Source organism: Takifugu flavidus, chromosome 1, assembly GCF_003711565.1.
Source record: "Takifugu flavidus isolate HTHZ2018 chromosome 1, ASM371156v2, whole genome shotgun sequence".
NCBI classification, from domain to species: Eukaryota; Metazoa; Chordata; class Actinopteri; order Tetraodontiformes; family Tetraodontidae; genus Takifugu; species Takifugu flavidus.
Window position 1 is genome coordinate 13,428,025 of NC_079520.1, and position 12,198 is coordinate 13,440,222.

At 43.6% G+C, this 12,198-nt stretch overlaps 1 protein-coding gene across 4 annotated transcripts in view; it reads left to right on the plus strand.

Moving 5' to 3' along the window:
• The first annotated feature begins 884 nt into the window (after window positions 1-884).
• dachd (dachshund d) overlaps window positions 885-12,198 on the plus strand; it is an 86,409-nt gene continuing 75,095 nt past the window's right edge. For 2 of the 4 annotated variants that reach the window (XM_057036975.1, XM_057036997.1), the window contains exon 1: window positions 887-1,703. In XM_057036975.1, the coding sequence (XP_056892955.1) occupies window positions 1,153-1,703 (551 nt within the window). In that variant the 5' untranslated portion in view covers window positions 887-1,152. Of the gene's footprint in view, window positions 1,704-12,198 lie in introns of all 4 variants that reach the window. The other 2 variants (XM_057036984.1, XM_057036992.1) reach the window with 2 other exon arrangements.

Genomic DNA, 12,198 nt, shown 5'->3' on the forward strand with positions numbered 1-12,198 from the left:
TTTATTATTTCATTTATTCTTTATCCCATGCTTTGACAAACACTGTGGGAAGGGGGGGTATCTTCTAGCAGAGTGGCTAAAACTGCTTTTGCGATAATACTTTTCTTTCTCCAGACTTACAAAATTTAAATAACTAACCTTTATTTTAGACTTCTGTCTCGCTCTATTTCAATTTTTATATCATAATGTGATTTCCATCCCCAAAGCAACAGCTCGTTATCTAAATAAATTTGCTAATTTTTAACACTTTTTACTGGAGGACACATTAGTTGAAATGCTCATAGCTAATAAAGTAAAACAGTGATAACACTGCAAATGGGCTGGAAGTGCAAACTGCAGAACATGAACACGGCTGTTGGAAACTCCGTTTAATTTTGACACATGTATAATTTTGCACACATGTAAAGAGTTGATACCATGCACAAACAGACACTCCCTGGTTTTGCGTCAGGCACTCTTCACACCAAAACTAACTCTTGCTGTGTCAATACAATAATCATTATAAATGAACATATGTTCCTCTCCCACAGATATGGTGTACTTTGGACTATAATGAACTGTAAGACCGCAGCAGGATGTTCCCAATAAAGTACAACAAATAAGAATATAAAATATTTATAGATATAGTTTTTGCACACTTTTTGTAGCCTCTAAACTATAATGAATCTCATTCAGCTGCAGGTAAAGGTGACCTGTAAAGAAAGGAACGCGATCCGGAATTCTTTCTTTTAACCACGACATGGACTCGCAGTGAAACATTCATAGCAAATCCTTTTCCTGATGCGTGGAATAAACGGCAGCGAGTGCGCAGAGCTGCAGCCCGGTTATCTGTTCTTCAAAGGCTGACTGTCCCCTAGCTCCTCCCTCTCTGTACCGTGTGACAACAACAACTCATCCACAGAGCGGAGCTGCACTTTTCAGCTCATTTTCCTCCTGTCATTCCTCCTCCTATCTTTGATCATTGTCCCGCTGCTCACCCCCCCTTCCCCAAAAGCCCCTCACTCAGCACGCCTTTTTGGGGCAGCTCTTTTTTACTTTCCAACTTATCTGAGGAGCTAAACTCTCGTGGATTCTTTCATTTTAGGGGTGTCTCGGCAGGCTGGGTTTTCTACTTTGAACTTCGGCTACTCTCTTCCCCTGCTGTAGGTCACCATGGCCGTACCGGCTGCACTAATCCCACCAAGTCCTCTGGTCCCACCGCCTCCGATCTCGACTCCTTCCGCGACCACGTCGCCGCCGTCGACAACTTCATCACCGTCTCCATCCCTGGCCCCCCCATCCGGACCCGGACAGACCTTGTTCAGATCAGAGCTCCTCGCCACCAGCAGCCCGGGCATCCCGACTGCGGCGCTACCCCCCAGCAAACCCGTCTACTCGACCCCGTCGCCTGTTGAAAACATACCGCAAAACAACGAGTGCAAGATGGTCGAGTTGCGCGGTGCCAAAGTGGCGTCTTTCACCGTGGACGGCTGCGAGCTCATCTGTCTTCCTCAGGCTTTCGACCTGTTTCTGAAGCACCTGGTCGGCGGACTGCACACCGTCTATACGAAGCTGAAGCGGCTGGAGATCACGCCGGTGGTGTGCAATGTGGAGCAGGTCCGCATCCTCAGAGGGCTCGGCGCGATCCAACCCGGGGTGAACCGCTGTAAACTCATCTCCAGAAAAGACTTCGAGACGCTGTACAACGACTGCACCAATGCGAGGTTAGTGGGCAGCTGTGTGCGGCATTTTGGTTAAATGTGTCTCCGGACGACCGTGCGTAAAGACGCAGGAGCAAGGAAGGGGGAGACATTTTTCATCTGATTAAAACGTGGGCTCAGGCGACATGGTCATCTTTGAAATCCAGTTCAGCAATCATTAAAAAAAAAACAAAAAACAGAGTTACAAAAAGAATAAACGTGCGCGCACACGCAGAGAGTTGAGTTATAACTACTCGGGAACAAGGCCAGCGCGCAACACCAGGCAAAAAAGTTTAGTAAAAGTTTTTATACACGTGTAGGCCAAGGCCAAGACAGCGACGAGCGTGTGCATGAGTGCAGTGAATCAATAATATCAACTGCACCCATCACAGGATTTAAAAAAGCTGCTCCCTTTCAGGTGTGGAGAAATCCTCACTTAAAACTTTAAAAACAAGAGTGCATCTATTCAGCAGCCTTTGGAATGATAGCTTGAAACTTAAAGGAGGCTTTTTGGAATTTATTTTAATACTCTGGTGTCTCCTCGGAAGAGGGAATGATGCACATCACTTGTAATTTAAGAAAGCAAATGAGATAAATTACACATATTGATTTTTTTTTAAATTAATACTTTTGCTGATATGATCATTTTAAAGCAGCACGAAGCGAGTGTTCACGGTGAGAATTGTTTTAACAATTACAAATCAGTAACATCCGGAAATAATTTATTGTAGCTGAACAGGTCGAATCACGGATAAATCCAATGTGGTAAACAGGCACACCTTGGAAATTAGTGCAATCAGCCACAGTATGAAAACCAATGATTTTGAGCTTTATATGTTTTAATACGGAGTGATTTAAGTAGCGATCAATATTTGATTAAAGCCTCCTTTTTGCTGTCCTCTTCCTGCTGCCTTTGATGTATCGCCTGGTCTCTCAGGACGGTTCAGCTCGCTCAAATTTACCATCTTACCTGTCACTGTGATTGATTTCATATTGATCCTCCTACCCAGAAATGAGGTGGAAATGCAAATATGATGGAAAGGCTCGCATCTGCACCCACCAACACTAAACACTTTGTATGCAGGCTTTGGGAACGCAAGATATACCACTTAATTTGGACTTTTTTTTTTAAAAAAAATGCTTGCTGAAGAAGTACATTTAATGAAACACACCTGCAGCAGAATTTGTGGTGCAGATCTATATTTGTTGATGACCCTCTCAGCGTTGCTTCATCTGCTTCAGTGGACTCTCAGGCCTGGTCAGGAAAGGCATTTTTTAGGACACAGAAAACTACCTTGGACATTTTTTAGGAAGCTTTTGAAATGGCCAATATCAAAATGTAACCATTTACGGTACCTTTTACTCCTCCTATTCATTTATTTTGTAACTCGGTTGCATGCATTAATAAAAATCACTTTCATTTAACGTTTTCTAAAGAAGAGCTAGAAATAGCTGCCTGCAATATTTAGGGCTCATAAATTTGCCTGAGCTCTCCATTTATAATACAGCATGACAATCGTCTCAACAAGTCACCTGTGCACTCTGGTGCTTAAGCATCATTTACATAAAGCATCGCGGGAGATGCACACCCACCCATCTTTCCTATAGAGACAGACCTATACCCTGTGGCGGCCGTCCTCTCCAGCCTGCTGTAGGGCTTCAGGTGACAAAGTATGTGGTTGAACTCTCTGGGTTGTCAATGGGGGGATGGCCGGCGATGGGGTTAAAGGATAATGCAGTGCCTCGCGTCGCTTTAATGACGCTAAAGTGCTGGGCTATTATGGGCACATGGACAGGACTGTAATTGTCTCTGAAAGCAGCCAGGTACTCCTGGAGCTGGGCTGAAATCAATCACTCAGACCCGGCGTGTCCGCCTGCCTGCCCCATTTGGAGAATTACATCATGGAACAGTGAGGCATCCGCTGGATAAAAGGCTTCTGCTACTTAAGAAGAGTTGATTTTATTTTGCAGGGATGTGCGCTTCACGCCGCCTGTCACTGAGCGGCTGCTGACAAAATGATCGGTGTAGGCAAACAGGGCGCGGGCTGGCCCGCAGGTGAAAAAGAGCCGCTTCTCCAGACCCAGTATTGCGTTTTGCACCCACTTACAGATGGGGGGAAAGTATCTGGGTTCACCGGTTAACCCGCTCAGGTTACACAACAACAGCCTGCTGCCTGAGATAGTTTAGCTTTTCATCCCACCCTGTTACCACAATGTCACTATTCTTTTTCTACAGTAGCCGAGCGCTAACAATGAGGCGAATAATACTCCCGTACAATAGGTCGTGCCATTTCACATGCTGTTTTTTTTCCCCTCTCTCGGTCTTTTGTGTTAAAACAACAGTACTCTCATTTTGCACACAGTGTGATTGTGAATAGCATCACAGAGCACCTCTGAATCCTGCTGTTTTAGTTTGGATGGGAACAAAAATAAAACTCCACCAAATAGTTCTCTAATAGGCATTGTGTAGCACTGTTTGATCGCATTAAATGGCACTTTAAAAGGCACTACTGTGAGGAATTCTTATTTCAGTAACATGCTGACATGATGTACATATTAGCACAATTAATGACTATTTCAGTTGTGATCTTTTATTTATTTTTAGGAGCACTGCCGTCATTCTTGACCCATCTTTTCTCAAGGACACTTATCCCATATTAGCAGTGTTGTCCCTCATTCCTAGACTGATCCTGGTCCCCTAGTCTATGACTGCAGCCCTCCAGGAGCCCTCCAGGAGCCCCCTGCTCTGGCTACATGTTTTCCTTTTCATTTTCCCTGCGGTGGGATGGAAAAGGTTCTTATTGCCTCGTGACACTTGAACTCTTTGAAAGGTTATTATAACACAAGAGGCGGCACAAAGATATCGCGTATCTCTCATTGGTCTGCTTTCGTAGAGGCAGGCTATCCGATGCTGAGGTGCAGAAAAGCAGCAGTTAATTGACAATCATTGTCTATCCTTGAAGGTTAACCACACGCCCCAGACGGTGTCCCACGACGGGGGAACGGGACGGCTTTTTGCTCGCACGCCCTTCTTAAACAGATTTTCCCCCAGCCCGCTGCAGTTGGGCAGGTTTGACTCTGAAACGTTCCCAGTGACAGGTCGCGCCCGCTTCTCCTTTAACAAATACATTTAATTGATGTTGATGTGACGGGGAGCATTGGGAGACTTCTCACCTTTTTTTTTTTTTTGGTCCCCGTTTCCAGAGTGTTTATGCCTAAACACACATATTTGCAAATGATGGTAATTGTTTTGTTGAGCGCTCAGTGTGAGCTGCCACTGAGGGTGCCAGCTTGTCTCTCCCTCTTCTCCTCCGCTGAGCTCTCTTATAATATATTTGTTTTCTACAAGGCACGGATGTGTTTACAGGTACTCAGGGGAGATTTCTGGATTCCATTCAAATCGTTCCCAGTCAGAGTGGGTGCTAAGATACCCATCACCCAGCAACCACATCCAAGAGGGAGCCTGGGCGATAATAACTTCAAAAACAGAGTGACAGATGCCTGATTAGAAAGAGAGAGTGAGGAAAAAAAGACAGAGAGAGAGAAGAGTAGTATGATTTTTTTTTTAGAAAAGATTTTTAATCCTTCAGCAGGGCTCTGGTAAATTTGATTAGGTACAGTACATGTGCTCAAGTCAACTGTGCAGTTGGCAGATGGCGGCAAGGTGTGTGTTTTTTTTAAACAAATAGTCTCCTTGAAAACCAGAATAGCTTTATTGACTTGACATTCACTCAGCGGGAACAAGTGTAAATTAAAGCATTTTCTCTCAGTCAAATCCACACAATGTTTCATTTGACAAAAGTAACATACACTTTTTTTTTTTTTTTGCTTTTGAGGATTCTTTTTATTTATTTATTTATTTATTTATTTTGAGCCTGCAGTGAAGCTGAACCAAAAGCTGTGGAAACCTTGTGTTTCACTTGTTAAGGAGGCTTTGTTTGACACTCTCTAATGTCATTTGTGGATTTAGGGCCTATTTGCATGGGAAAGAGGCCTGTATTATTAATTTGCCTGTTGGAAGCATTAGTTGTCCAAGCTGCGATCTTATTTGCATGTCTTTACTGGATGCGCAACAGTGATTGAATTGCCAATTAATTCTTGGAGCAAATGAAATGGTTTACAGTCTCACAGTGACATCAGAGCTTTCCATGTGGGTCAGCGTATTAAAATTACCTATTTAATTCATATACGCTGCCGACTCGGGCTGTTTTGTAGCTCCGCTATAATTTGACAATAGAGTCAGACCGGTGACAGATTTCACTTAGATCTGCTCTGTGACGGCCCAGTAGAGGCTTATTTGCTTGTCCTTAATCGCAGGTTCCTTTGCATTACCGCACATTTAGGGAGTATGGTGGAAGTCAGTGACGCTCGCGCCAGGATGTTAAACACTACTGACAGAAGTTAGAGGGAGCAGATGAGATTTCCTGATTGGAGAAGGAATGCAGGCCGCCGCCTCGCTCTGTCTAATATGGTCACATAGAGAAATTGATTTTCCTCAGAAATTAATTAATTTTTCATATAGCCCAAAGCTGGAGTTTAAAAAAAGAGTGCACACTTGCTGGTTTCCCATTTCCCCCCTTTTTAAAGAATTATTGCCTAATCATATTAATACTTTTGCCCCAAGGAAGAAAAGATAATTGTACAAATGCATTTGGAAATATGTATCACTGAGTATTTATGATTAAATTATGCAAATAAAGCTGCTCCCACCCTTCGTGCTCCCAGATTGTCTAATTAGGATTGATATGGCGAATAGATGTTGGGGAATCTGAATACAAGCATGTCCAAAGAGCAGAAAATTGAAAATGACAAGGCTGGAATCCTTAAAAAGTATGTAGACCCCCTCCTCCTCCTCCTCTCTGTCTAATTCAGCGTAACTGTATCAGGAGTTAATTTTCCCCGGCTTCATTTCTCGTCTGAGCTGACAGGAAAAGGAATCCATCAGGGAAACAATCTCAGATGGGATTCCACAAATTTCCTTCACTTGTTTTTCTCTTGCCCTCTTCATTTTTGTGAAGGCTATCGCGGATGAATCTTCTCCTGAGTAAACATGCAGATGTTTTTCCCTCCCGTGTCAATATTTTTGAAGCTCTCCTCTCAGTGCAAAGGACTTCTTCTTATAATTGAGGTCTATTAAGAAAGGAATGTCATCCAACAAAAAGCCCTTTGTAGCCTACTTGCTGATTTGTCTGTGTGAGCTAACCCTACACAGGGGTACTTTTCCAATACAAAAACATTAATATATGTATATGTGCATTGGTACACCAACAATTTGTCCAGTTGCCCTGATTGGATGATGGAAACCTGATTTTCTCCACGGCTGCCACAGACGCTGCAGACACTGGATTAAACCCACACCTTTGTGTAATTTAGCAACAGCCGCGTTCATCCCCGAGCTCCATTGAACATTGCACAGCTGAAATGAGTGAGGAAATGACATTGGTTTCCTCTCTCTTCTTCGGCTTTTCGCTTCAGATGAGCGGCACAGCGCTGGAACGGCCCCGGCGCCTCCAACAGTATCTATTAAAGGGCTGATTGTTATCTAATCTTTACCTGGCTCTAGCTGGAAAAGCCCCGAAGCTAATGACACTTGAGACAAGCGGCACATTCTACTGTGGTTCAAAGCATCTGCTCAGTCAATACCTTCTGATGAAAACCACCCCATAGCTGTTTGTGTAAAGTCTGGCTTCATTGCAACGCAAAAACCCCAAAAAACAAATCCTTAATTCATCCAATTTGGTGCAGTTCAGACGAACAATGAGCACAAAATGAGAGCGTAAAATGAGTTTTGAGTTTCCTTTACCTCATTTTTGAAACATTTCTGGAGTTGAATTCATGCTTTGGTGTGTGCATGAATTAAAGGTTTTAAATAAAATGAGTATTTAAATAGACTAGGTATAGTGTAAGTGATAATGCCAACAGCTCAGATCATAATTCTATTATCTTAAAGTCTTTTTAAAAAATATTTTACATGTTGTAATGTGGATTTTCCCATATTATAGTATTTCAAAAACTCTAAATGCAGAAAATCTACTGTCTTCATTCCTTCATTAATAGGTCACAGCTTAATAACTGGTTCTGGCAGCTTTTGGCCACTGATCAGTAAATTGTTCCAGATCTGTCTTTCAAATGCACAAAAAAAGTAACCTTGATGAAAGTGCTCCATCAAATTTCAATCAGTCATCTTCAGGCCACTGTCAGAGGAAAACCGCTTTAATTAGAACCTGTAAGAAACATTCCGCTTTTTTATTTTAGTGTCCCTATATGTTCCTTTTAAATTTGAATGCCTTTCCTTTTCCGCCTGTGTTTTCCGTTTGATGCCATCTCAGCAGTTCTCAGAGTGAAGGAAGCAGCTTATGCGTGCTAAAGTGATCAGGTTCGCAGTTTTGGCATTGAGATAGCGGCGTTGTTTCCTGATTTCACCGCACACCTGTAGAGGTTATGAGTGGGGTATCAATATCAGCAGGTCAACACATTTTCATCTAACACTGACATCACTCCCTCTCTCTCTAAGCCTATTGAGAATATAGGTGGGAGTCTTTATTGGTTTGCTGCGCTTGGGTTTCGCTCCTTGTAGACTCAAATGTCACCGTCTCCCTGATGTTTCTTTAAAATCGCCTGTACCACCACTTGCTGTGGCGCCTGGCTATTATTACCCTCCTCTTAAAGAGTGACAGTCAGGTCCTCGGAGATGTGACAGAAGCCAGCGTGGATGGAGCTGCAGTGCTGTGTCAAGCCAAAGCTCCCAGCCAATCAGATAGCATTAAGCGCACATCTCCAAAAACCTGCTTTAGTGTTGGGTCAGGAGAAAAAGCAGGCGTCACTTCAGTGTTTTTCCAGCCAGAATGTAGCTTCAAACCGGCAAGGTGGACATCTGATTCAAGTGCAAATGCATTTAAAGCAATAATTCCTGCTGTTTATGTTGCAGAAAACACAAAGAGACACTTTCTCTAAGGAAACGAACATTGCAATGCTCGGGTTTAAAGGAGCCCTCGGCTGAAATGTCCACATACATTAAGCCCCTGTAACTGCCACATGGAGATTGTGTGATTGCGTTTGCTTGTGTGCAAGCGTGTGTGCGACATGCTCAGTGAGGGAGAGAGTCTGAGTCTGCTTCGGTGTGTGCGTGCGTGCATGCGTGCTGCCTGTGAGAGACACCCTCTCACTACTTCACATATGAATGGACTTGTGTGAAAAGGAGGATGAATTGAGTCAAGCTGACATAGCATGCCAATAAGCTTTGTCTCATTTCTAATGCCGTATTCATTTGTGCCACAGAGAGATTTATTGCATGATTGACAATTATGAGAGGGTGACCTAGTTCTTTGTGATGGAACAAAAATGGTTTTCATCAGTTGCCTTTGCTGTCTTTTGCATTATGTGTGTATGAGACGCTCCCTGCTAAAAGAATAGGAGTAGTCTCCAGTGCAATGAAATACCCCCCCCCCCCCCCCCCCCCCCCCCCCCGCAGACAATTGAAACTTGTGCGTTTTTGTAATAATGCCTTCATATATTTTGCATAGAACCACACATCCACTCTGTCGGTTCCACTGCAGAAAAGAAACGAATTTCCTACTCCATTAAGCAATGTGGGATGTCCACGTGGATCACGTTAAAGTGACATTTTAGGAATTTCGTTCATTCCCTAACATCGGTTTAAAAAAATACACCGCCGCACAGTTTGGCTGTATTATTGTTGTTACTCAATCATCCAAAGCACAAATACACCCGTATTTTATTTTTACTGTTGTGACTCTCAATAAAAGGGTTCATTTGTACTTTTCATTGGATTCTTTTATTCCTTTATGCTTCATTCTACCTATCTATTAGCTCTCTCTCTCTCTCTGTGTGTCTGTCTCTCTCTCTTTGCACCCAGTCAAGCTTAGATTACTACGACTGTGAGGAGAAAGTCTCGGCACCTCCTGGGACTCCTGCTTGACTGGCCCCACAAATGATACAAGCAAGGGTTTAGTTGGGAGTTAATATCCTGCAAAATTGTCCTGTGCGGCCTCGGCAGAATGTGGATGATTAAATGACAGAAGCATATCAAAACATTTTTCCCAGACTAGTGGCTGTTAAGTGTTATGCCGGCACGGCCTGTCTCCCAAGGTTACCATAAAAAGAGAAAGAAAGAAAGATTCATTTAGGTGGCGGCTGTCACTGTGATTGTACACGTGCACCTGTGAGAGCGGGGGCTTTCCGTGTTTTGGGCAATCCACCGTTTGAGTGGTAATAACGTCTCAATAGGATTTCAGGGTCTCATTGAGAGGTTTGGTGGAAGGTTGAGAGGACATATGCTAATTGTGTCTGAGAAGACATCCCACTAGAGTTTTGCTTGTATGCTGGATTCCAGACTTCCCCTGGTGACAGAAAAGAAAGGCTCGGGGCTCCACGGCAATCCATTTTATCCTTTCTTTTTCAAAGGATGCAATGCTTTGTTTTAACCTCTGCCGGAAAGGAGATGAAAGGCAACGTAATAAAGCCAAAAGGTCTTTCTGTAGTTATCAAATGGCCTTTCACTCCTGACCTTTAAGTTGCCACAGTAGGAAATGGAGACAATGCTAGAAATACAGATCTGATTTCTAAGATCAAACACATCTTTGTGCAGTTTACTTACACAGAGAAGAAAGAACAACCTTTTCACCGTCCATCACTGGAACAGAGAAATAAAAAAAAAGGATATTTGGCAAAAGAATGAGCTGCCTTGTCAGCACTTGCACACATCAAACACTTAGAAAGTTGGAGTAACGCAACAACTGATGCATTCAGGCTTTTCTTTATTTCTTGTTTCATCTGGTATACCCCTCTTACAGCGGCGGGCTTTATATGAGTCATCCGGGACCTGACTGTTCATTTTGAGTATGCATGTGTGCGCACGTATGCTTAGTGTCTTGGTTGTTTTTTACATTACACATTCGTGGGTTTCAGGTCTGCTGCCCACCGTTTCTTCTTTTTAAATGTTACAGCTTCTGACGAAACACGTCAAGTTCTTCTGCAGTATGCAGGTTTCAATAGACTGGGAGGCAGTAGCAGTGATGCTGGAGGACTGAAATGCCAACCTCATAGGTCTTTCCAGGACCTCTTTTTTCCCCAATCACATCCATAGATGGACCGAATCCAGAGACTTCTAATCATGCTCTTAGATGTACTGTAGAATGTTATCAGGGTCCACGATGGCACCCAGCATTCCTGTCATTCCCCACATTCTACAGAGCAGCATGGCACTCTGCTCTTCAAGTGTCTGCGCCTGTGGACCCCTAAAGGGCCCAGTGTAAGAGGCCCGGCCGGGGCTCTGCTGGGCCAGCACTGTTGACAGTTCCTTGGCACTGTTGTCTCAGCAGGAAGACATCAGTTGGAGCTTAAGAGGCTATGGAAGAAGGCTGTCTGGTCAGCAAAGCGAACGGGCTTGTAGAAGATTAGCCTCCGCCCGGAGGTCATTGTGTTCCCAGCACAGGCCTGAGCCCGTTGGCCCCAGAATCGTCGAAGGGAAAGGTCAGGTCCAACAACCAGTTTAAGCCCATTAGACAGCCGACACTACTTCTTACTAGAAGTCTGACTGTGCTTTTACTTAAGTGTGAAGCAAAGGGAAAATGCTGGATGAGGCATATCCTGTCCTGTGATGATGTGAAGAATAAGCTAATTGAAACCTACGTGACTGTGTATTATACCATAACACTGCAATCCTAGTTAAGCACAAACTTGGTTGGTTTATACTATTAAGTTAATAATAACACCTGAAGAATATTTTTACTCACAGCTGAAAGGATCACTTTCTGAAATCTTAAAAATCCAGTGGAGGACCGAGTGGGTGGGGTTTTAATCAAAAATTCTCACCTACTAAATCAGGAGAAGATGTAGAACTGTTTCACAAAAGTATTTTAAGTTTCATTATGGTAAAATGTGTATGTTTTCCTGAAACAGAAATTCTAGGTAAGTATGATTAATACCGGATTTAAAGGATCTTTTCAGCAGTTGCACTCTTACGCTGCTTGAAAGTCGGCACGCCGTGGAGCATGTGCGCGATTAGGCCAGACATTTGCTCTGACAGATCTCCCCAATGTTAAACAAATCCACACATTTATATCCTCTAGGTGCTAACGCTTCTGTGCGGCATTCATAAGGTCGTCTGAGCCCCAACACACTCCCATAAGTCTCTTTTAGCTGCAGTGATGGCTGATGTCAGGAATGTCTGCTGAACGAAAGGAAACACAGGCAGATAGCATTTGATCCGTGATGGAGATGAGTTCACATAGGAGTGGAGCTGGTGATTAATAATGGTGCATCTGGGTAAAAAGGATGTCATCCCCTGGACGTCTAATGAAAGCTCTTGAACATATCTGGTCGAAGCGATATGTTGACAGTGGATGATGCAAATGAGGCTAAATGTGAGAGGAAACCTGAAATGAATCACCCTGCTGCGCGCACGCACGCACGCATATGTGTGTGTGTGTGTGTGTGTGTGCCCCAACCATCAGCCAGCCGTTTACACCGTACAAAGCTTGGTGTGACACTCTCCCTC